Below are 24,371 nucleotides of genomic sequence, written 5' to 3' on the forward strand. Positions count from 1 at the left end.
GATTAGGGCCTAATGAATTTATTTCAATTGACTGATTTCCTTTAAATGAACTGTAACTCGGTCAAAATGTTTGAAATTGTTGCATGTTGCTTTTCTATTTTTAGTTCAGCATATTTTTTAAATGCAGAATGCTATGTAGTTCCCCTTGGCAGCTTGTCATTTAATTCAGAGGGCGCTTTCTCCTCCATCTGGAGCGTCTAATGTAGATCATCTGAACGGCGTGATAAAAAGACTGATTAGAAATCCAAGAACCATGAGTTGAAAAGATAAACCGACAAGATACAACGTTCTCCATTAGGGTTCCTTCAACCTGCCAGACATCTCCATCATTACACATGTATGTATATACTGCCATATTAACTGGGGACCTTATTAAGGAGCAGACAAAGGGCCAAATGGAACCCTATTCCCTATATTGTGCACTACTTTACACCAGAGCCCATAGAAAGTAGTGCACGGTATAGGTAAAAAGGGTTCCATTTTGGGACTCATTCCTATAGACATTAGATCCTGGCTGACAGAAAGAGATTAGTCCTCTCCACCTCTACAATCATTAGGAATATCAATATAATCACATGAATATCTTGCTATCTGTCATGTACACAGTCACAGGCCTGGCTGGAGCAGTCTGTCACTCATGCAGTCCTCTGAAAGACGGACCGTTTTTCATTTCTAAGAACCATCAGGACTAAGAGAGTCGGACAGGAGGGGGAAAGTTCCCTCTTAAGAGGTGTCTTAGGGTTAGACACAACAACAAGGCCCTAACAGTAGTCTCATGTTCATCAGCTTCATGGCTTCAAAGTCACTTCTCTGGATCTCTACAGTGGGCCGACATACGAAGCCTCTCTCTCCTCCACACAGCGCTTACAGACCACGGTCACGGGTCAAGATAAGAGTACCATTCGAAGGCGTGGTAGCTTAAAGAAGTGACGGACGGACAGAGAGAGAAATGCATGTGTTCCAACAGTACACGCACTACAAGCGTATGTTTTAGTATGTACATCATCATGTGACTTTGAGCCTTGCGTATTCCCTTTGAAAGGCTCTACATACACAGGGCTACATAGGACAAGGACCTTGATGACACAGTACACACCATCGTCAACCCAATCTAAACTACCTCGAGATGGAAAGAATCACTATTGCTTGAAGAAAACAACTCTTAGAAATGTTTATCAATCAATTGAAAAAAAAAACATACTTTTGTACTTTTTTTTTTTTTTGGTTGGTCGTTGTATTCTCTTCCCCCTCAAAATCTTCATAAAAGTGCACTTAAGTGCAATTAGCTTGCCAAGGAAACAGCTGTGGATAGAAAATAGTGTTTGTTTTGTCTTGTTGGTCTGGTTGTCTGTGTTGCTGTATCCCTGTGGTTGTTCCAGTATAGAGATTGTGTTGTCTGTCCTGCTGGGAGGGAGTTGGGAGTAAGGGTGATGAGGCCAAACTGTTGGAAAGGGGCTTTGGGGTGGAGAGGCATGAATAAGAGTGGAGGTTTAAGTGGGGGCATTGATGCCTGGGTGCTCTCTGGTTTGAGGTGGGTATGTACTGAGACTTTGGAGTGGAGGCGTTAGTGGTAGGGATGGGGCCTTGGTAGGTGTTGGGGGTATTTTGGGATGGGGACCAGGGTGGTGCTGGTTAAGTGCTCAGTGCTGTGTCCTGGGCCTCGGAAGGTTGGGAGGGGTGAGGGGTTGTCCTGTCACCTACACTCTACAGACACCACAGAGTTCTGAGAGGAGGAAGAGGACGACACAGGAGTGTCGGCTAGCGTCAACATCACTGCTGCTGTTAGAGAGCTGGAGGACGGGGACGAGGAAGAGGAGGAAGATGCTGCCACCGTACCTGGAGAGAAGAAACAACATGGTGGTCAGATGGAGCAGAAACAACATGGTGGTCAGATGGAGAAACAACATGGTGGTCAGATGGAGAAACAACATGGTGGTCGAATGGAGCAGAAACAACATGGTGGTCAGATGGAGAAGAAACAACATGGTGGTCAGATGGAGAAACAACATGGTGGTCAGATGGAGCAGAAACAACATGGTGGTCAGATGGAGCAGAAACAACATGGTGGTCAGATGGAGAAGAAACAACATGGTGGTCAGATGGAGCAGAAACAACATGGTGGTCAGATGGAGCAGAAACAACATGGTGATCAGATGATGAAGAAACAACATGGTGGTCAGATGGAGAAACAACATGGTGGTCAGATGGAGCAGAAACAACATGGTGGTCAGATGGAGAAGAAACAACATGGTGGTCAGATGGAGAAGAAACAACATGGTGGTCAGATGGAGAAGAAACAACATGGTGGTCAGATGGAGAAGAAACAACATGGTGGTCAGAAACAACATGGTGGTCAGAAACAACATGATGGTCAGATGGAGAAGAAACAACATGGTGGTCAAATGGAGCAGAAACAACATGGTGGTCAGATGATGCAGAAACAACATGGTGGTCAGATGGAGCAGAAACAACATGGTGGTCAGATGGAGCAGAAACAACATGGTGGTCAGATGGAGCAGAAACAACATGGTGGTCAAATGGAGCAGAAACAACATGGTGGTCAGATGATGCAGAAACAACATGGTGGTCAGATGGAGCAGAAACAACATGGTGGTCAGATGGAGCAGAAACAACATGGTGGTCAGAAACAACATGGTGGTCAGAAACAACATGGTGGTCAGAAACAACATGGTGGTCAGATGGAGCAGAAACAACATGGTGGTCAGAAACAACATGGTGGTCAGATGGAGCAGAAACAACATGGTGGATCAGAAACAACATGGTGGTCAGATGGAGCAGAAACAACATGTTGGTCAGAAACAACATGGTGGTCAGAAACAACATGGTGGTCAGATGGAGCAGAAACAACATGATGGTCAGATGGAGCAGAAACAACATGGAGGTCAGATGGAGCAGAAACAACATGGTGGTCAGATGGAGCAGAAACAACATGGTGGTCAGATGGAGCAGAAACAACATGGTGGTCAGAAACAACATGGTGGTCAGAAACAACATGGTGGTCAGATGGAGCAGAAACAACATGCTGGTCAGATGGAGCAGAAACAACATGGAGGTCAGATGGAGCAGAAACAACATGGAGGTCAGATGGAGCAGAAACAACAGGGTGGTCAGATGGAGCAGAAACAACATGGTGGTCAGATGGAGAAACAACATGGTGGTCAGATGATGCAGAAACAACATGGTGGTCAGATGGAGCAGAAACAACATGGTGGTCAGATGGAGCAGAAACAACATGGTGGTCAGATAGAGAAACAACATGGTGGTCAGATGATGCAGAAACAACATGGTGGTCAGATGATGCAGAAACAACATGGTGGTCAGATGGAGCAGAAACAACATGGTGGTCAGATGGAGCAGAAACAACATGGTGGTCAGATGGAGAAGAAACAACATGGTGGTCAGATGGAGAAACAACATGGTGGTCAGATGGAGCAGAAACAACATGGTGGTCAGATGGAGAAACAACATGGTGGTCAGATGGAGAAACAACATGGTGGTCAGATGGAGAAGAAACAACATGGTGGTCAGATGGAGAAGAAACAACATGGTGGTCAGATGGAGAAGAAACAACATGGTGGTCAGATGGAGAAGAAACAACATGGTGGTCAGAAACAACATGGTGGTCAGATGGAGCAGAAACAACATGGTGGTCAGATGATGAAGAAACAACATGGTGGTCAGAAACAAGATGGTGGTCAGATGGAGCAGAAACAACATGGTGGTCAGATGGAGCAGAAACAAGATGGTGGTCAGATGATGAAGAAACAACATGGTGGTCAGATGGAGAAGAAACAACATGGTGGTCAGATGGAGAAGAAACAACATGGTGGTCAGATGGAGAAGAAACAACATGGTGGTCAGATGGAGAAGAAACAACATGGTGGTCAGATGGAGAAGAAACAACATGGTGGTCAGATGGAGCAGAAACAACATGGTGGTCAGATGGAGAAGAAACAACATGGTGGTCAGATGGAGAAGAAACAACATGGTGGTCAGATGGAGAAGAAACAACATGGTGGTCAGAAACAACATGGTGGTCAGATGGAGCAGAAACAACATGGTGGTCAGATGGAGAAGAAACAACATGGTGGTCAGATGGAGAAGAAACAACATGGTGGTCAGATGGAGAAGAAACAACATGGTGGTCAGATGGAGAAGAAACAACATGGTGGTCAGATGGAGCAGAAACAACATGGTGGTCAGATGGAGAAGAAACAACATGGTGGTCAAATGATGCAGAAACAACATGGTGGTCAGATGGAGCAGAAACAACATGGTGGTCAGATGGAGCAGAAACAACATGGTGGTCAGATGGAGAGAAACATGGTGGTCAGATGGAGCAGAAACAACATGGTGGTCAGAAACAACATGGTGGTCATATGGAGCAGAAACAACATGGTGGTCAGAAACAACATGGTGGTCAAATGACTGCAGAAACCATGGTGGTCAGATGGACAGAAACAACATGGCCATGGACAGAAACAACATGGTGGTCAGCCATGGACAGAAACAACATGCCATTTACAGCCAAACAGCCATGGTGGTCAGATGGACATAGAAACAACATGCCATCTCAGCCACTGACACAGGATCTACAGCCACTAGACAGCCATCTACAGCCACTAGACAGCCATCTACAGCCACTAGACAGCCATCTACAGCCATCTATAGCCACTACACAGCCATTTACAGCCACTACACAGCCATTACACATCCACTACACAGCCATCTATAGCCATCTACTGCCACTACGCAGCCATCTACAGCCACTAGACAGCCACTACACAGCCATCTATAGCCATCTACAGCCACTACACAGCCATCTACAGCCACTACACAGCCATCTACAGCCACTACACAGCCATCTACAGCCACTACACAGCCATCTACAGCCACTACACAGCCACTACACAGCCATCTACAGCCACTACACAGCCATCTATAGCCATCTACACAGCCACTACACATCCACTAGACAGCCATCTACAGCCACTACATAGCCATCTACAGCCACTACACATCCACTAGACAGCCATCTACAGCCACTACATAGCCATCTACAGCCACTACACATCCACTAGACAGCCATCTACAGACAGTTTTTCCTAGCCACCGTGCTTCTACACCTGCATTGCTTGCTGTTTGGGGTTTTTGTACAGCACTTTGTGACATCAGCTGATGTAAGATGGGCTTTAAAAATACATTTGATTGATTGATTAATCTACAGCCACGAGACACATTGCCTTCAGAAATTATTCATACCCCTTGACTGATTCCACATTTTGTTGTGTCACTACACAGCCATCTACAGCCACTACACAGCCACTACACAACCATCTACAGCCACTAGACAGCCACTACACAGCCATCTACAGCCACTAGACAGCCACTACACAGCCATCTACAGCCACTAGACAGCCACTACACAGCCATCTACAGCCACTAGACAGCCACTACACAGCCATCTACAGCCACTAGACAGCCACTACACAGCCATCTACAGCCACTAGACAGCCACTACACAGCCATCTACAGCCACTAGACAGCCATCTACAGCCACTACATAGCCACTACATTTTCACTCTGAAGCAGGTTCTCATCAAAGATTTGCCTTAATTTGTCTCCTTTCATTGTTCCCTCGATCCTTACCAGTCTCCCAGTCCCTGCCGCCGAAAAGCATCCCCATAGCATGATGCCACCACCACCATGCTTCACGGTAATGTTAGACGGGTGATGAGCTGTGCCTGGCTTTCTCCAGACATAGTGCTTTGCATTCAGGGCAAATTGTTAACTTTTTGTCTTATCAGACCACAGATTCTTTTCCCTTATGATCTCAGTCTTTCACGTACAAACTCCAGGCGTTCGGTCATGTGCCCTTTTTTCTTAGGAGTGGCTTCAGTCTCACCACTCACCCATTGGTAAAATGCTCAAGGATTATAATAGCAAAGGGGTCTGAATACTAAATTAGGTAAATTAGATCTGTATTCTGTATTTCATTTTCAATAAAAACCTGTTTTCACTTTATCATGATGGGGTATTGTGATGTCATGATGGGGTATTGTGATGTCATGATGGGGTATTGTGATGTCATGATGGGGTATTGTGATGTCATGATGGGGTATTGTGATGTCATGATGGGGTATTGTGATGTCATGATGGGGTATTGTGATGTCATGATGGGGTATTGTGTGTAGATGGGTGAGATTATCATTTTTTAAATGCGTTTCTAATTCAGGCTGTAAAATGTGGAATTAAGTCAAGGGGTATGAATACTTTCAGAAGGCACTGTACATCTATAGCCACAAGACATACAGGGATAAACTCAAAAAGGTCTGTCGTGGTTGTCAGTCCGGAATTACAGCACATGGTACATTTTATTTTGAAATTGTGGAATGACTCACTCTCTCTCTCTTTCTTCTTGATGCGTTTGCGTCGTCGGTCGATGGAGGCCACCTCAGACTTGAGGGACAGGTAGTGGTTCCTGATGTCCTGCAGCTTCTCCTGGAGGAAGGAGATCCTCTCCAGACTAGACATCTTGTCCAGGTCCGCTAGGTGAAGAGAGAAGAAGAGATATGAAGACCGGTTTCAGCGTGAGTTAGAGTGACAACAACATGTTTTAAAGGCCCAGCGCAGTCAAAAATGAGATTTGCCTGTGTTTTATATATATTTCCACACTATGAGGTTGGAAAAATACGGTGAAATTGTGAAAATGACGATAATAAGTGTAAGTCCGGTTTGAAAAGACAACCTGAAATTTCAGCCTGTTTTGGTGGGATGGTGTTTTGGCCTGCCTGGTGACATCACCATGCAATAAATGTGTTAATACACCCAGAGTTCCCAAATCTTTCTGCCAATAACAGCTAGTCTTCCCCTCCTCAATCAGACCACTTCCAGAAAGACCTGGCTAAATTCTTGCTTGAGAAACAACATTTAAAGGAGAGGACTCAGTGGGATGGAGAGAAACAACATTTAAAAGTCAGGACTCATTGGGATGGAGAGGAACAACATTTAAAAGTCAGGACTCATTGGGATGGAGAGGAACAACATTTAAAGGAGAGGACCAACATTTAAATTGAGAGGACCAACATTTAAAGGAGAGGACCAACATTTAAAGGAGAGGACTCAGTGGGATGGAGAGAAACTACATTTAAAGGAGAGGACTCAGTGGGATGGAGAGGAACAACATTTAAAGGAGAGGACTCAGTGGGATGGAGAGGAACAACATTTAAAGGAGAGGACCAACATTTAAATTGAGAGGACCAACATTTAAAGGAGAGGACCAACATTTAAAGGAGAGGACTCAGTGGGATGGAGAGAAACTACATTTAAAGGAGAGGACTCAGTGGGATGGAGAGGAACAACATTTAAAGGAGAGGACTCAGTGGGATGGAGAGGAACAACATTTAAAGGAGAGGACTCAGTGGGATGGAGAGAAACTACATTTAAAGGAGAGGACTCAGTGGGATGGAGAGGAACAACATTTAAAGGAGAGGACTCAGTGGGATGGAGAGAAAACATTTAAAGGAGAGGACTCAGTGGGATGGAGAGAAACAACATTTAAAGGAGAGGACTCAGTGGGATGGAGAGAAACAACATTTAAAGGAGAGGACTCAGTGGGATGGAGAGGAACAACATTTAAAGGAGAGGACTCAGTGGGATGGAGAGGAACAACATTTAAAGGAGAGGACTCAGTGGGATGGAGAGAAACTACATTTAAATGAGAGGACTCAGTGGGATGGAGAGGAACAACATTTAAAGGAGAGGACTCAGTGGGATGGAGAGGAACAACATTTAAAGGAGAGGACTCAGTGGGATGGAGAGAAACTACATTTAAAGGAGAGGACTCAGTGGGATGGAGAGGAACAACATTTAAAGGAGAGGACTCATTGGGATGGAGAGGAACAACATTTAAAGGAGAGGACTCAGTGGGATGGAGAGGAACAACATTTAAAAGTCAGGACTCATTGGGATGGAGAGATACAACATTTAAAAGTCATGACTCAGTGGGATGGAGAGGAACAACATTTAAAAGTCATGACTCATTGGGATGGAGAGGAACAACATTTAAAGGAGAGGACTCATTGGGATGGAGAGGAACAACATTTAAAGGAGAGGACTCATTGGGATGGAGAGGAACAACATTTAAACGACATGACTCAGTGGGATGGAGAGGAACAACATTTAAACGACAGGACTCAGTGGGATGGAGAGGAACAACATTTAAAGGAGAGGACTCAGTGGGATGGAGAGAAACTACATTTAAACGACATGACTCAGTGGGATGGAGAGAAACTACATTTAAACGACATGACTCAGTGGGGTGATTCTGACTACAATGCTAAACAACACAGTGTGCCACATGTCAATTCTGTCTCTCTGTGAGGTCACACAGGGCTTTACATCTAGTTAGCTACTTGTACAGCGGGACGTAAATGTGATGGTACATGAGAATTCCTGTAGCTAGCGTATATCTGGAGGGGTTGGTGAGGCTGTCGCTGGTATCCAACCAAACTATCCAGACACACTGGAGTTACACGAAGCAACTGTCATGCAATTTTAGTTGCAGTTTGCAAGTGACATCACAAGCAACTTTGCTTTTACATGAAGCGACTCAAAACGCGACTGAAATTGCACGCAACAGCCAATCAAATTGAAACGGATTCTGTCATGTTTGAGAATTCTAAACTCACCCCATGTTGTTGTGCTGCATTACATCGTGGTTTCACAAATGATTTGCTTATCCACCCGTTTGGTTATTGTAACAGCATGGATATAGACAAAATGCAGCCTGTACAATTTAGCTGGCTAGCCAAAATTACATTGTAAACACCAACACAGCTAAATGAGTGAGCAAGGAATTAAACAATTGTTAGCTAGCTAGCGAGATCGCACAGTTCATGGTGAACAATTTCAGTTGAAACTATATGGTGATCTCTATGGTAAGAGTGATCTCTATGGTGAGGGTGCTCTTTATGGTACTCTCTATGGTAAGGTTGCTCTCTATGGTGAAGGTGCTCTCTATGGTACTCTCTATGGTGAGGGTGCTCTCTATGGTACTCTCTATGGTGAGGGTGCTCTTTATGGTACTCTCTATGGTAAGGGTGCTCTCTATGGTGCTCTCTATGGTGAGGGTGCTCTCTATGGTGCTCTCTGTGGTGAGGGTGCTCTTTATGGTGCTCTCTGTGGTGAGGGTGCTCTCTATGGTGCTCTCTGTGGTGAGGGTGCTCTTTATGGTGCTCTCTGTGGTGAGGGTGCTCAATATGGTGCTCTCTATGGTGAGGGTGCTCAATATGGTGCTCTCTGTGGCGAGGGTGCTCTTTATGGTGCTCTCTATGGTGCTCTCTGTGGTGCTCTCTATGGTGAGGGTGCTCTCTATGGTGCTCTCTATGGTGCTCTCTGTGGTGCTCTCTATGGTGCTCTCTGTGGCGAGGGTGATGGTGCTCACGCTCCCGGTGATGTTCCCGATTGTGAAGATGGTGATGGTGGTCAGGGTCACCATGCTGCTTGTGGTACTTCTGGCTGGATGGAGGGGTGCGTCCCTGTCCCAGGCCGGGACACTTGGGCGAGATGGACCCCTTCATGTCTGCTGCACCATGGGTCTTGGAGACTGAAGACTTGGCTGTGCTCTCGCCCAATGACTGGTCTTCACTGTCACTGCTGTGGGCTGTAGGGGGGAGGATGAGGAGACCGAACAGAAGGACGATATTAATTAGCTACAAGTGTAATTGTCATTTCAACAACTCATACAAGTAGATGAATTGCTTGTGCTTAGAGAGTTGTTAGAACAAACAGAAGACGTACTTCTATAAAAGAACAACTGGTTCTACAGCTTCTATAAAAGAACAACTGGTTCTACAGCTTCTATAAAAGAACAACTGGTTCTACAGCTTCTATAAAAGAACAACTGGTTCTACAGCTTCTATAAAAGAACAACTGGTTCTACAGCTTCAATAAAATAATCTTCCTGTGGTTCTGATCATTTCAGATGCCAGAAGGAGAGAGCAATAGGAGAGGTAGGAAGCCAGTCAGGGGCCATGTGTATCATGCTTCTCAAGAGTGCTGATCTAGGATCAGGTCTCCCCCCTATCAATATAATCTTATTCAACTCCTACTCTAAGACGCATAATACATACTGGCCAGATTCACCAGCCCTAGTGTAGGCCTCAGATTCACCAGCCCTAGTGTAAGCCTCAGATTCACCAGCCCTAGTGTAGGCCTCAGATTCACCAGCCCTAGTGTAAGCCTCAGATTCACCAGCCCTAGTGTAGGCCTCAGATTCACCAGCTAGTGTAAGCCTAGATTCACCAGTAGGCCCAGATTCACCAGCCCTAGTGTAGGCCTCAGATTCACCAGCCCTAGTGTAGCCTCAGATTCACCAGCCCTAGTGTAGGCCTCAGATTCACCAGCCCTAGTGTAGGCCTCAGATTCACCAGCCCTAGTGTAAGCCTCAGATTCACCAGCCCTAGTGTAGGCCTCAGATTCACCAGCCCTAGTGTAGGCCTCAGATTCACCAGCCCTAGTGTAGGCCTCAGATTCACCAGCCCTAGTGTAGGCCTCAGATTCACCAGCCCTAGTGTGCCTCAGATTCACCAGCCCAGTGTAAGCCTCAGATTCACCAGCCCTAGTGCCTCATTCACCAGCCCTAGTGGCCTCAGATTCACCAGCCCTAGTGTAAGCCTCAGATTCACCAGCCCTAGTGTAAGCCTCAGATTCACCAGCCCTAGTGTAGGCCTCAGATTCACCAGCCCCCTCAGATTCACCAGCCCTAGTGTAAGCCTCAGATTCACCAGCCCTAGTGTAAGCCTCAGATTCACCAGCCCTAGTGTAAGCCTCAGATTCACCAGCCCTAGTGTAAGCCTCAGATTCACCAGCCCTAGTGTAGGCCTCAGATTCACCAGCCCTAGTGTAAGCCTCAGATTCACCAGCCCTAGTGTAAGCCTCAGATTCACCAGCCCTAGTGTAAGCCTCAGATTCACCAGCCCTAGTGTAGGCCTCAGATTCACCAGCCCTAGTGTAAGCCTCAGATTCACCAGCCCTAGTGCCTCAGATTCACCAGCCAGATTCACCAGCCCTAGCATAGGCCTCAGATTCACCAGCCCTAGTGTAGGCCTCAGATTCACCAGCCCTAGTGTAAGCCTCAGATTCACCAGCCCTAGCATAGGCCTCAGATTCACCAGCCCTAGTGTAGGCCTCAGATTCACCAGCCCTAGTGTAAGCCTCAGATTCACCAGCCCTAGCATAGGCCTCAGATTCACCAGCCCTAGTGTAGGCCTCAGATTCACCAGCCCTAGTGTAGGCCTCAGATTCACCAGCCCTAGTGTAAGCCTCAGATTCACCAGCCCTAGCATAGTCAGATTCACCAGCCCTAGTGTAGGCCTCAGATTCACCAGCCCTAGTGTAGGCCTCAGATTCACCAGCCCTAGTGTAGGCCTCAGATTCACCAGCCCTAGTGTAGGCCTCAGATTCACCAGCCCTAGTGTAAGCCTCAGATTCACCAGCCCTAGCATAGGCCTCAGATTCACCAGCCCTAGTGTAGGCCTCAGATTCACCAGCCCTAGTGTAGGCCTCAGATTCACCAGCCCTAGTGTAGGCCTCAGATTCACCAGCCCTAGTGTAGGCCTCAGATTCACCAGCCCTAGTGTAAGCCTCAGATTCACCAGCCCTAGTGTAGGCCTCAGATTCACCAGCCCTAGTGTAGGCCTCAGATTCACCAGCCCTAGTGTAGGCCTCAGATTCACCAGCCCTAGTGTAGGCCTCAGATTCACCAGCCCTAGTGTAAGCCTCAGATTCACCAGCCCTAGTGTAAGCCTCAGATTCACCAGCCCTAGTGTAAGCCTCATTCACCAGCCCTAGTGTAAGCCTCAGATTCACCAGCCCTAGTGTAAGCCTCAGATTCACCAGCCCTAGTGTAAGCCTCAGATTCACCAGCCCTAGTGTAGGCCTCAGATTCACCAGCCCTAGTGTAAGCCTCAGATTCACCAGCCCTAGTGTAAGCCTCAGATTCACCAGCCCTAGTGTAAGCCTCAGATTCACCAGCCCTAGTGTAAGCCTCAGATTCACCAGCCCTAGTGTAAGCCTCAGATTCACCAGCCCACCAGATTCACCAGCCCTAGTGTAAGCCTCAGATTCACCAGCCCTAGTGTAAGCCTCAGATTCACCAGCCCTAGTGTAAGCCTCAGATTCACCAGCCCTAGTGTAAGCCTCAGATTCACCAGCCCTAGTGTAGGCCTCAGATTCACCAGCCCTAGTGTAAGCCTCAGATTCACCAGCCCTAGTGTAGCCTCAGATTCACCAGCCCCAGCCCAGATTCACCAGTAGTAGCCTCAGATTCACCAGAGTTAGGCCTCAGATTCACCAGCCCTAGTGTAAGCCTCAGATTCACCAGCCCTAGCATGCCTCAGATTCACCAGCCCTAGTGTAGGCCTCAGATTCACCAGCCCTAGTGTAAGTCAGATTCACCAGCCCTAGCATAGGCCTCAGATTCACCAGCCCTAGTGTAGGCCTCAGATTCACCAGCCCTAGTGTAGGCCTCAGATTCACCAGCCCTAGTGTAAGCCTCAGATTCACCAGCCCTAGCATAGCCTCAGATTCACCAGCCCTAGTGTAGGCCTCAGATTCACCAGCCTAGTGTAGGCCTCAGATTCACCAGCCCTAGTGTAGCCTCAGATTCACCAGCCCTAGTGTAGGCCTCAGATTCACCAGCCCTAGTGTAAGCCTCAGATTCACCAGCCTAGCATAGGCCTCAGATTCACCAGCCCTAGTGTAGGCCTCAGATTCACCAGCCCAGGCCCAGATTCACCAGCCCTAGTGTAAGCCTCAGATTCACCAGCCCTAGTGTAGCCTCAGATTCACCAGCCCTAGTGTAAGCCTCAGATTCACCAGCCCTAGTGTAGGCCTCAGATTCACCAGCCCTAGTGTAGGCCTCAGATTCACCAGCCCTAGTGTAGGCCTCAGATTCACCAGCCCTAGTGTAAGCCTCAGATTCACCAGCCCTAGTGTAGGCCTCAGATTCACCAGCCCTAGTGTAGGCCTCAGATTCACCAGCCCTAGTGTAGGCCTCAGATTCACCAGCCCTAGTGTAAGCCTCAGTAAACTAGTGGGTACTGTCACTCTCTTCCTTACCAGTTTTTCTGTTATTGTTCTTCTTGGGAGGCACTGAGCTCTTTCTGTTTGGCTTGGGTTTCTTTGCTGCTCCACCTGCCTGCTGTTCCTTCTGACGCTTGTGACTGGCAGACACTGGAAGGAGGAGACAGGAGGACTGTGAGAACATGATGCTAGTTTTGTCAGAGAGAGCAGAGAGAAGAGAGAAGAACAGGAGTGTATGTGGACTCAGTCCCTTCAAATAAATACTTTATTCCCAAAGTGGGAGACTGAGGCAGAGAGACGGTGCCCGATGTGTATCTGAATCACCAACAGACGGTGCCCGATGTGTATCTGAATCACCAACAGACGGTGCCCGATGTGTATCTGAATCACCAACAGACGGTGCCCGATGTGTATCTGAATCCCCAACAGGCGGTGCCCGATGTGTATCTGAATCCCCAACAGGCGGTGCCCGATGTGTATCTGAATCACCAACAGACGGTGCCCGATGTGTATCTGAATCCCCAACAGGCGGTGCCCGATGTGTATCTGAATCCCCAACAGGCGGTGCCCGATGTGTATCTGAATCCCCAACAGGCGGTGCCCGATGTGTATCTGAATCCCCAACAGGCGGTGCCCGATGTGTATCTGAATCCCCAACAGGCGGTGCCCGATGTGTATCTGAATCCCCAACAGGCGGTGCCCGATGTGTATCTGAATCCCCAACAGGCGGTGCCCGATGTGTATCTGAATCCCCAACAGGCGGTGCCCGATGTGTATCTGAATCCCCAACAGGCGGTGCCCAATGTGTATCTGAATCACCAAGCACTTCAGTAACTTTCTGTAATCTGTTGAACTAAAACTAGATGGAGAAGAAGTCCTCTGTAAAGGTATCACCTATGTACACATTTGAATCGCCCTGCTTTGGTTCAAAATTCCATACAACCATCATATGAACAGGCATTTTTGAGCACATCTACAATGTAAATTGTCTAATGTAGGCTATTGGACAGAAGTCTTTACCTATACTAGTACCATACAAGGCTAACAGAAAGCTTTAAAATATTGTAACAGGAACAAACTGTATTTTGCCAATTTTATCTGTCAGGCATTTCCGTACTTACCTTTGGCTTTGTGTTCAGTGTTAGCTGAGGTTCCTTACCTTTGGCTTTGTGTTCAGGGTTAGCTGAGGTTCCTTACCTTTGGCTTTGTGTTCAGTGTTAGCTGAGGTTCCTTACCTTTGGCTTTGTGTTCAGTGTTAGCTGAGGTTCCTTACCTTTGGCTTTGTGTTCAGTGTTAGCTGAGATTCCTTACCTTTGGCTTTGTGTTCAGTGTTAGCTGAGGTTCCTTACCTTTGGCTTTGTGTTCAGGGTTAGCTGAGGTTCCTTACCTTTGGCTTTGTGTTCAGTGTTAGCTGAGGTTCCTTACCTTTGGCTTTGTGTTCAGTGTTAGCTGAGGTTCCTTACCTTTGGCTTTGTGTTCAGTGTTAGCTGAGATTCCTTACCTTTGGCTTTGTGTTCAGTGTTAGCTGAGGTTCCTTACCTTTGGGTTTGTGTTCAGTGTTAGCTGAGGTTCCTTACCTTTGGCTTTGTGTTCAGTGTTAGCTGAGGTTCCTTACCTTTGGCTTTGTGTTCAGTGTTAGCTGAGGTTCCTTACCTTTGGCTTTGTGTTCAGTGTTGTCGTGTCGACTGCTACTACTGAGCTCCAGACTGCAGGTAGAGTTGGAGTGGCTGTGAGAGGAGGACAGGCTACCTGGACCGTCTAGGAGGGAGACTTTACTCTGCGAGGAGGGGGATCCTGCTCCCCCATGGTGGTGGGGCTCTCCCTGCTCCTGGTCTGGAAAAGAACAACTTCATTGATCCATACGAGACAGAAATCGGTCTTCTGACCAAAACCCCTCACAGTTGCTTTCCACCACTGCTGACCCTGTTCCTCTCAACGTGTGTGTGTCTGGGGGTGTTGGGAAAGGCCGTTCTAACCCAATGGACAATACAGTTGTGTTGTATTGAACCCATCCAAAACACACACACACACACACACAGTGCATTCAGAAGGTATTCACCACACAGTGAGTTACAGTGCATTCAGAAGGTATTCACCACACAGTGAGTTACAGTGAATTCAGAAGGTATTCACCACACAGTGAGTTACAGTGCATTCAGAAGGTATTCACCACACAGTGAGTTACAGTGCATTCAGAAGGTATTCACCACACAGTGAGTTACAGTGCATTCAGAAGGTATTCACCACACAGTGAGTTACAGTGCATTCAGAAGGTATTCACCACACAGTGAGTTACAGTGCATTCAGAAGGTATTCACCACACAGTGAGTTACAGTGCATTCAGAAGGTATTCACCACACAGTGAGTTACAGTGCATTCAGAAGGTATTCACCACACAGTGAGTTACAGTGCATTCAGAAGGTATTCACCACACAGTGAGTTACAGTGCATTCAGAAGGTATTCACCACACAGTGAGTTACAGTGCATTCAGAAGGTATTCACCACACAGTGAGTTACATGCATTCAGAAGGTATTCACCACACAGTGAGTTACAGTGCATTCAGAAGGTATTCTACCACACAGTGAGTTACAGTGCATTCAGAAGGTATTCACCACACAGTGAGTTACAGTGCATTCAGAAGGTATTCACCACACAGTGAGTTACAGTGCATTCAGAAGGTATTCACCACACAGTGAGTTACAGTGCATTCAGAAGGTATTCACCACACAGTGAGTTACAGTGCATTCAGAAGGTATTCACCACACAGTGAGTTACAGTGCATTCAGAAGGTATTCACCACACAGTGAGTTACAGTGCATTCAGAAGGTATTCACCACACAGTGAGTTACAGTGCATTCAGAAGGTATTCACCAGTGAACAGTGAGTTACAGTGCATTCAGAAGGTATTCACCACACAGTGAGTTACAGTGCATTCAGAAGGTATTCACCACACAGTGAGTTACAGTGCATTCAGAAGGTATTCACCACACAGTGAGTTACAGTGCATTCAGAAGGTATTCACCACACAGTGAGTTACAGTGCATTCAGAAGGTATTCACCACACAGTGAGTTACAGTGCATTCAGAAGGTATTCACAGCCATTCACATTATTGTCGTGTTACAGCCTTCATTTAAAATTGATTTAGATTTTTTTGGGTCACCGGACTTCACACAATACCCCATCATTTTAAAACTAGAATTATGTTTTGCAAATTCATACAAAATGAAAAGCTAAAATGTCTCATGTCGAAGTATTCAACCCCTTTGTTATGACAAGCCTAAATAAGTTCAGGAGTACAAATTTGCTTAACAAGTCACATAATAAGTCACATAAAAACTCACTCTGTGCGCAATAATAGTGGTTAACATGATTTACGAATGACTACCTCATCTCTGTACTCCACAAATACAATTATCTGTAATGTCCCTCAGTCGAGCAGTGAATTTCAAACAAAGATTTAACCACAAAGAACAGGGAGGTTTTCCAATGCTTCACAAAGAAGGACACTTATTGGTAGATGGGTAAAAAAAAATAAAAGCAGATACTGAATATCCCTTTGATCATGGTGAAGTTATTCATTACACTATGGATGGTGCATCAATACACCCAGTCACTACAAAGATACAGGTCTCATTCCTAACTCAGTTGCCGGAGAGGAAGGAAACTGCTCAGGGATTTCACCACGAGGCCAATGGTGACTTTAAAACAGTTGAGGAGTTTAATGGCTGTGATAGGAGAAACTTGAGGATGGATCAACAACATTGTAGTTACTTCACAATATTAACATAAATGACAGAGTGAAAAGAAGGAAGCCTGTACAGACTACAAATATTTGAAAACATGCATCCTGTTTGCAACAGGGCACTAAAGTAAAACTACAACAAATTTGGCAAAGCAATTCAATTTTTGTCCTGAATACAAAGTGGTATGTTTAGGGCAAATCCAATACAATACATAATTGAGTACCACTCTTCATATTTTCAAACATAGTGGTGGCTGCATCATGTTATGGGTATGCTTGTACTCAAATAAGGAGGGGATTTTTTTCAAGTTAAAAAAAGAAACGTAACAGAGCTAAGCACAGGCAAATCCTCGAGGAAAACCTGGTTCAGTTTGCTTTTCACCTGGGAGATGAATTCACCTTTCAGCAGGACAATAACCTAAAACACAAGGCCTGCTGCCTCAGTTTGTATGGTGGCAATTTGCATATACTCCAGAATGTATATGCAAATCAAATGAATTGCAATTAATTGCAAAGTCCCTCTTTGCCATGCAAATGAACTGAATCCCCCAAAAACATTTCCAGCATTTCAGCCCTTCCACAAAAGGACCAGCTGACATCATGTCAGTGATTCTCTTGTCAACACAGGTGTTAGTGTTGACGAGGACAAGGCTAGAGATCACTCTGTCATGCTGATTGAGTTTGAATAACAGACTGGAAGCTTCAAAAGGAGGGTGGTGCTTGGAATCATTGTTCAACCTCTATCTATCATGGTTACCTAAAGGAAAACACGTGCCGTCATCATTGCTTTGCACAAAAAGGGCTTCACAGGCAAGGATATTGCTGCCAGTAAGATTGCACCTAAATCAACCATTATCGGATCATCAAGAACTTCAAGGAGAGTGGTTTGATTGTTGTGAAGAAGGCTTCAGGGCGGCCAAGAAAGTCCAGCAAGCGCCAGGACCGTCTCCTAAAGTTGATTCAGCTAAAGTCATTTTCTCTGATGAATCCCCTTTCCCATTGTTTGGGGCATCCTGAAAAAAAGCTTGTCCGGAGAAGACAAAGTGAGCGCTACCATCAGTCCTGTGTCATGCCAACAGAAAAGCATTCTGAGGCCATTAATACTGGGTGGTCAGGCTGTTCCAGTTGGAACCAGCTCCACTAATACTGGGTGGTCAGGCTGTTCCAGTTGAAACATGCACAAAATGCCTTGGCTTCCACTTGGACAACTAACTCAGTGGGGGCCATCCATTAACCAGGCATTGAAAATAGTTCAAGGCATCTCCACTTCCTAACTGTGATGGCAAGAAACAGCCTTCCCACTGATGACGTCTATACCACTCTCATCCGACCATGCCGGGATAATGGCAGTTGTAAATCAAGGACAAGAACGTTCAGCTCTCTCCCTCTCCAAATTCACCAGAGGAATTTGCCTTTGTTTGAAAGCTTTTTCCCCGCCGAAACTCTTAACATGCTGTAAAGCGAATGCTGGAACAATATTTCTAACATAGAACGTGGGGAATGGTCAGATGCGACCTAAAAGAACACTGATGTCAGTTTGTTTGTTATTTTGTGATGCCATTAACAATGTTATAGAGGAAATACTGTAACACTACATCCTCTACGTTGTGCATGCTATATGAAAAATGATGAAAGTGTTTTGGTTAAGAGAGGGATATGATTTTAGAAACTATAAGAGGAAATTGTTTCTATAACTTTGTACAAGTAAGTAGTCACCTCCCTTGAGTGAGTTCAGAGAGCATGTCAGCCTGTCGGAACCGCCCTTTTGAGCCAATTGTATAAAATGATGGTTTAAGAATGAACATATTACACCAGAGAGAAGTACAGCTCACGTTTAAAGTGGTTTGAACTGTGAATCTCAATGCGAGGTAGAGACGATAAAGTCACCTCACGGACAATCACTGGTACGGCTGATCCTAAGTAAAGTATCTAGAAAAGCACATTTAAGTGGGGCCATTCTGCTCAAACCATCGTATTCTATTACTCTCATCACCCCACTGGGGAACCATCGACACGGCTGGCTAGCCTATCTTCAAAGAAGATTCTTTCAGAGCGAATGGAAGGAGAATAAACTCTGTAGTTCTGTTCAGGACTACATGACAAGTTACCGGATACCGGACGACAGCAGAGGAGAACAACAGTAGAAGATGGGTGGGGTCCCCTTTTGGACAATCAAACCTTATAAGCGTGCAGCGAAAAGGCCCAACACATTTTCTAAGAAGACCCGGTCCACCGAGAGAAACTAAGGATTTTCTTACTCCAACTGGGCGGCAGTTTGTGTGTAAAGTATAAGTGAGAGTATTTTCTAAATGTAGCAACGTTAAGTGTCTCTGTCCCTCTGTCTCGCCATGTCTTTCATAACAAGCAGCCATATTGTTGTCAGTCCACTAGGGACCTACTTCTCATGTATTATGTATTTCTCATGTATTGTGTATGATTATTCTGTGTTACCATTTAGTTAGCTAGTAAATAAATAAGTAAACCAATTTGTGTAGTACTGAATCATAATTAAGGCTCAGGTTTTTGCCGATGCAAGGTTACGACATGATATGATACGAGGTTATGATGAATAAGCTGACTGTTTATGGATGTGAAAGGTCAAGACCTTTAGAGTTTAATTGGGGAGATGGTAACTCTAAATAACTGCTCTCGTGGTGCCCCAAATCCTAATGAGTTAATTGTTACATGATTCGTTTAATTGGGTAACAATTAAACATAGTTAGTTGATTAGATAAATAACAGTCATCAGATTAATGAAAGTAAAGTCAGGACAAAAGTGTGTTGCTGGTGGGCTGCACAAAGAAGCAGGAAGCAGCATTGGAAAGCGTACAGAAAAGGCCAAGCAAGATAATAACACAATTCAGAGACAGTCACGGACAGTACTGGACCCTCTACATGATCTACTACCTCAGAGAAGAGGAGACAGTACTGGCAGAGTCCTCTGCAAACAGAGCCAACTGTCCAGCATCAAGGTAAGAACAAATATACAGAAAGATCCGACCATAGCCACTGCCATCGGACTTGTTAATTTTTAAAAATTTTACCCCATTTATCTCCCCAATTTTGAACTTGTCTCATCGCTGCAACTCCCCAACGGCCTCGGGAGGTGAAGGTTGAGTCATGAGTCCCCCGAAACATGAAACCAAGCTTTTAACACCCGCCAGCTTAACCCAGAAGCCAGCCGCACCAATGTGTCAGAGGAAACACTGTTCAACTGATGACGAAGTCAACCTGCAGGTGCCCGGCCCGCCACAAGGAGTCGCCAGAGCGCGGTGAGCCAAGTAAAGCCCCCCGGCCAAACCCTCCCCTAACCCGGACGACGCTGGGCCAATTGTGCGCCAACCTATGGGACTCCCGATCACGGCCGGTTGTGATACAACAATGATTCCGGGATAGAACCCGGGTCTGTAGTGACGCCTCTAGCACTGCGATGCTGCGCCAGTTGGTAGGCTGGTTAGAACTTGTTTAATTGAATGTGGTATCCTCTGTGTTTTTAAGCAGTCTAAATGCAGAATTCAATCTCGTCGACTGAAAGCATGAATGAAATAAAACAAAATCAAGGGGTATGAATACGTTCTGCAGGCACTGTACACACAAATACACATGCATGTGGGAAAGGCTGGAGCAGTGTAGTGCCCTGTGAGCAGGTTAAGTGTCTTGCTCAAGGGCACAACGGCTGGTGACGGTATCTAGGACACTGATGCCAGCAACCATTTGGCTTGTCAACACTTACCTGGGGGTAAGTCCTGGTCCTGCAGCTCCCCTCCTAGACTTTCCACCTCCACTGTACTGCTGTCTGTCTCACTGCGACCACAACCACCTTCCTCTGCCAGGGTGTTGGGGCGCCCCGGAGCCAAGGGGTCAGAGGAGGGCGTTGTACCCAGAGCAGGGGTTACAGACAGGGGAGGACAGGAGGGCTGAGTCCGGTTAGAGCCAGTTCCAGCCCCTTGCGCCATGGCCCCACTACTGCTATGTCCCATGGATGGGGACTCTGGGGTGGTGGGAGGGGTGTTGAGAACTGAGTCAGATCCACTGGAGGGGAACTCCTGCTCACTCCTCCTCTTCTCCTGCCCCTGGTTCTCCTCTGAGAGGTCATGGTCCTCCCTCTCCGGGCCTCCTCCTCCCTCGTCTCCCTCCCCGCCCTGCTCCCCCCTAATCTCCCTCTCCGGGCCTCTTCCTCCTGCCTCATCTCCCTCCCCGTCCCGCTCCCCCCTGCTTTCCCTCTCCGGGCCTCCAAGTCCTGCCTCGTTCCCATCCCGCTCCCCCCTGCTCTCCCTCTCCTCGTGGCATGATGATGAGGACTGGGCCGGTCCAGGCGGAGGAGGGGAGTTAGCAGCCTCTGTGTCGGAGTCAGAGAACAGCTCCTTCAGGGTCTTCTTGGGCCACTGGGCCTGAATACTGGACCACACATCCTTCTGGCCCTTGGTACGACTGCCACCCGCCGGTCTCGCTCTCTCTCTCTCCCTCTCCTCCACGCTGCTGGATGCCATCTTAGCCCTCTTCTCAGGGATCTCCCAGAATCCCGCAGGGCGGGCGCCGCCTCCACCCCCGGTGCCACTCTTGTCCTTCATGCCGTTGTACTTCTTAGAGGGGGAAGGTTTGGGACGGGAGCTGGGTCGGTCTCCATCGGCTTGGTGGGGCTCAGTGGGAGGTGCACCTCCATCATCTGAGCTGCTGCTAGAGGAACCTCCTGCTCCTCCTCTGTCTTCCCCTAGACCTCCTGCTCTCTCCTGGGCCCTCCTGTTGGAGCCTCCCGGCAGCCAGTCTGCGCTCCTGGTGCTCCTGGTTGGGAGCTTGGTTTTGGAGGGGGGTCCTTTAGAGGTCTGTTGCTCCCCTGCCACTCCTTCTGACTTCCTCTTCCTGCAGGCGGAGCTACCTGGCCCCTCCCTCTCAGCCTCAAACTCTAGTTGGCTACGCCGCCTCCCAGCCTCCGGGGTCTCGACGCTGATTGGTTGTTGGCTCTTCCCTGTGACCAATGGTGGTTTGGGGACATCGGTAGAGGCGGTACCCTCCCAGCGGTCTAAGGCGTGAAGGGGTTTGGGGGGACCCCCCTTTCTGAGACTGCCGCGACCCCCTGAACCTGGATGGTCATCGTCGTCCTCACGCCCACCATCCTGATCAGACTCGTCTGTTGAACTCTCTGAGGCTGAAGGAAGAAAAGAAAAACAACACTTTAGTACCTTGACCTTTTGGCACCACAAACTTCCACTACAATGGCTTAGGAAACACAACAGCACTCCCAATCAATGTAGAATAGTTCTATGGAGTGAAATACAATCTACTGAACTCTAAAACTACTAAAACTAAAAAAGTTAATTGTTCAACACTCAAAAAGCATAACATTGAGTAAAACATGTGGCTTAAAATTAACTAACTTGTTCAATAGTCAAAGTCATGAAACAAAATGTAATTTGAATGACATATTCTATCCATTTGACTACCTCTATACTGTTAGAGTATAACGCCAGGTAGAGCAGTGACTACCTCTATACTGTTAGAGTACAACGCCAGGTAGAGCAGTGACCAACTGTATACTGTTAGAGTACAACGCCAGGTAGAGCAGTGACTACCTGTATACTGTTAGAGTACAACGCCAGGTAGAGCAGTGACCTCTATACTGTTAGAGTACAACGCCAGGTAGAGCAGTGACCAACTGTATACTGTTAGAGTACAACGCCAGGTAGAGCAGTGACTACCTGTATACTGTTAGAGTATAACGACAGGTAGAGCAGTGACCTGTATACTGTTAGAGTACAACAGGTAGAGCGCCGCCAGGTAGAGAGCAGTGACTACCTGTATACTGTTAGAGTACAACGCCAGGTAGAGCAGTGACCAACTGTATACTGTTAGAGTACAACGCCAGGTAGAGCAGTGACTACCTGTATACTGTTAGAGTACAACGCCAGGTAGAGCAGTGACCAGCTCTATACTGTCAGAGTACAATGCCGTACAACGCCAGGTAGAGAAGTGACTACCTTTATACTGTTAGAGTACAACGCCAGGTAGAGCAGTGACCACCTGTATACTGGTAGAGTACAACGCCAGGTAGAGCAGTGACTACCTGTATACTGTTAGAGTACAACGCCAGGTAGAGCAGTGACTACCTGTATACTGGTAGAGTACAACGCCAGGTAGAGCAGTGACCACCTGTATACTGGTAGAGTACAACGCCAGGTAGAGCAGTGACCAACTGTATACTGGTAGAGTACAACGCCAGGTAGAGCAGTGACTACCTGTATACTGGTACAGTACAACGCCAGGTAGAGCAGTGACCTGTATACTGTTAGAGTACAACGCCAGGTAGAGCAGTGACTACCTCTATACTGTTAGAGTACAACACCAGGTAGAGCAGTGACCACCTCTATACTGTTAGAGTACAACGCCAGGTAGAGCAGTGACCACCTCTATACTGTTAGAGTACAACGCCAGGTAGAGCAGTGACTACCTGTATACTGTTAGTGAGTAAAACGCCAGGTAGAGCAGTGACTACCCTGTATACTGGTAGAGCAGTACAACGCCAGGTAGAGCAGTGACTACCTGTATACTGTTAGAGTACAACGCCAGGTAGAGCAGTGACTACCTCTATACTGTTAGAGTACAACGCCAGGTAGAGCAGTGACTACCTCTATACTGGAGTACAAGCCAGGTAGAGCACAACACCAGGTAGAGTAGTGACTACCTGTACACTGTTAGAGTACAACGCCAGGTAGAGCAGTGACTACCTGTATACTGTTAGAGTACAACACCAGGTAGAGCAGTGACCACCTGTATACTGGTAGAGTTCAACGCCTGGTAGAGCAGTACAGTGACCAACTGTATACTGGTAGAGTACAACGCCAGGTAGAGCAGTAGAGACAGTGACCTGTATACTGTTAGAGTAAAACGCCAGGTAGAGCAGTGACTACCTGTATACTGTTAGAGTACAACGCCAGGTAGAGCAGTGACTACCTGTATACTGTTAGAGTACAACGCCAGGTAGAGCAGTGACTACCTGTATACTGTTAGAGTACAACGCCAGGTAGAGCAGTGACTACCTTTATACTGTTAGAGTACAACGCCAGGTAGAGCAGTGACTACCTTTATACTGTTAGAGTACAACGCCAGGTAGAGCAGTGACTACCTTTATACTGTTAGAGTACAACGCCAGGTAGAGCAGTGGTTAGAGTACAACGCCAGGTAGAGCAGACCACCTGACTACAAGGCCTCTATACTGTTAGAGTACAACGCCAGGTAGAGCAGTGACTACCTGTATACTGTTAGAGTACAACGCCAGGTAGAGCAGTGACCACCTGTATACTGGTAGAGTACAACGCCTGGTAGAGCAGTGACCAACTGTATACTGGTAGAGTACAACGCCAGGTAGAGCAGTGACTACCTGTATACTGTTAGAGTACAACGCCAGGTAGAGCAGTGACCACCTCTATACTGTCAGAGTACAATGCCGGGTAGAGCAGTGACTACCTTTATACTGTTAGAGTACAACGCCAGGTAGAGCAGTGACCACCTGTATACTGGTAGA

The 24,371-nt window shown here is 46.9% G+C and overlaps 1 protein-coding gene across 5 annotated transcripts in view; it reads right to left on the reverse strand.

Annotated features, from left to right (window-relative positions):
* LOC112224722 (AT-rich interactive domain-containing protein 4B) overlaps positions 1-24,371 on the reverse strand; it is a gene marked incomplete at its 5' end in the record, with an annotated part of 111,647 nt that continues 87,276 nt past the window's right edge. The window contains 6 exon segments of one of the 5 annotated variants that reach the window (XM_042305691.1): positions 1-1,836; positions 6,423-6,569; positions 9,518-9,685; positions 13,144-13,257; positions 14,761-14,940; positions 20,586-21,998. In XM_042305691.1, the coding sequence (XP_042161625.1) occupies positions 1,694-1,836; positions 6,423-6,569; positions 9,518-9,685; positions 13,144-13,257; positions 14,761-14,940; positions 20,586-21,998 (2,165 nt within the window). In that variant the 3' untranslated portion in view covers positions 1-1,693. 5 annotated transcript variants of the gene reach the window in all.

This window comes from Oncorhynchus tshawytscha, linkage group LG24, assembly GCF_018296145.1.
Source record: "Oncorhynchus tshawytscha isolate Ot180627B linkage group LG24, Otsh_v2.0, whole genome shotgun sequence".
NCBI lineage: Eukaryota > Metazoa > Chordata > Actinopteri > Salmoniformes > Salmonidae > Oncorhynchus > Oncorhynchus tshawytscha.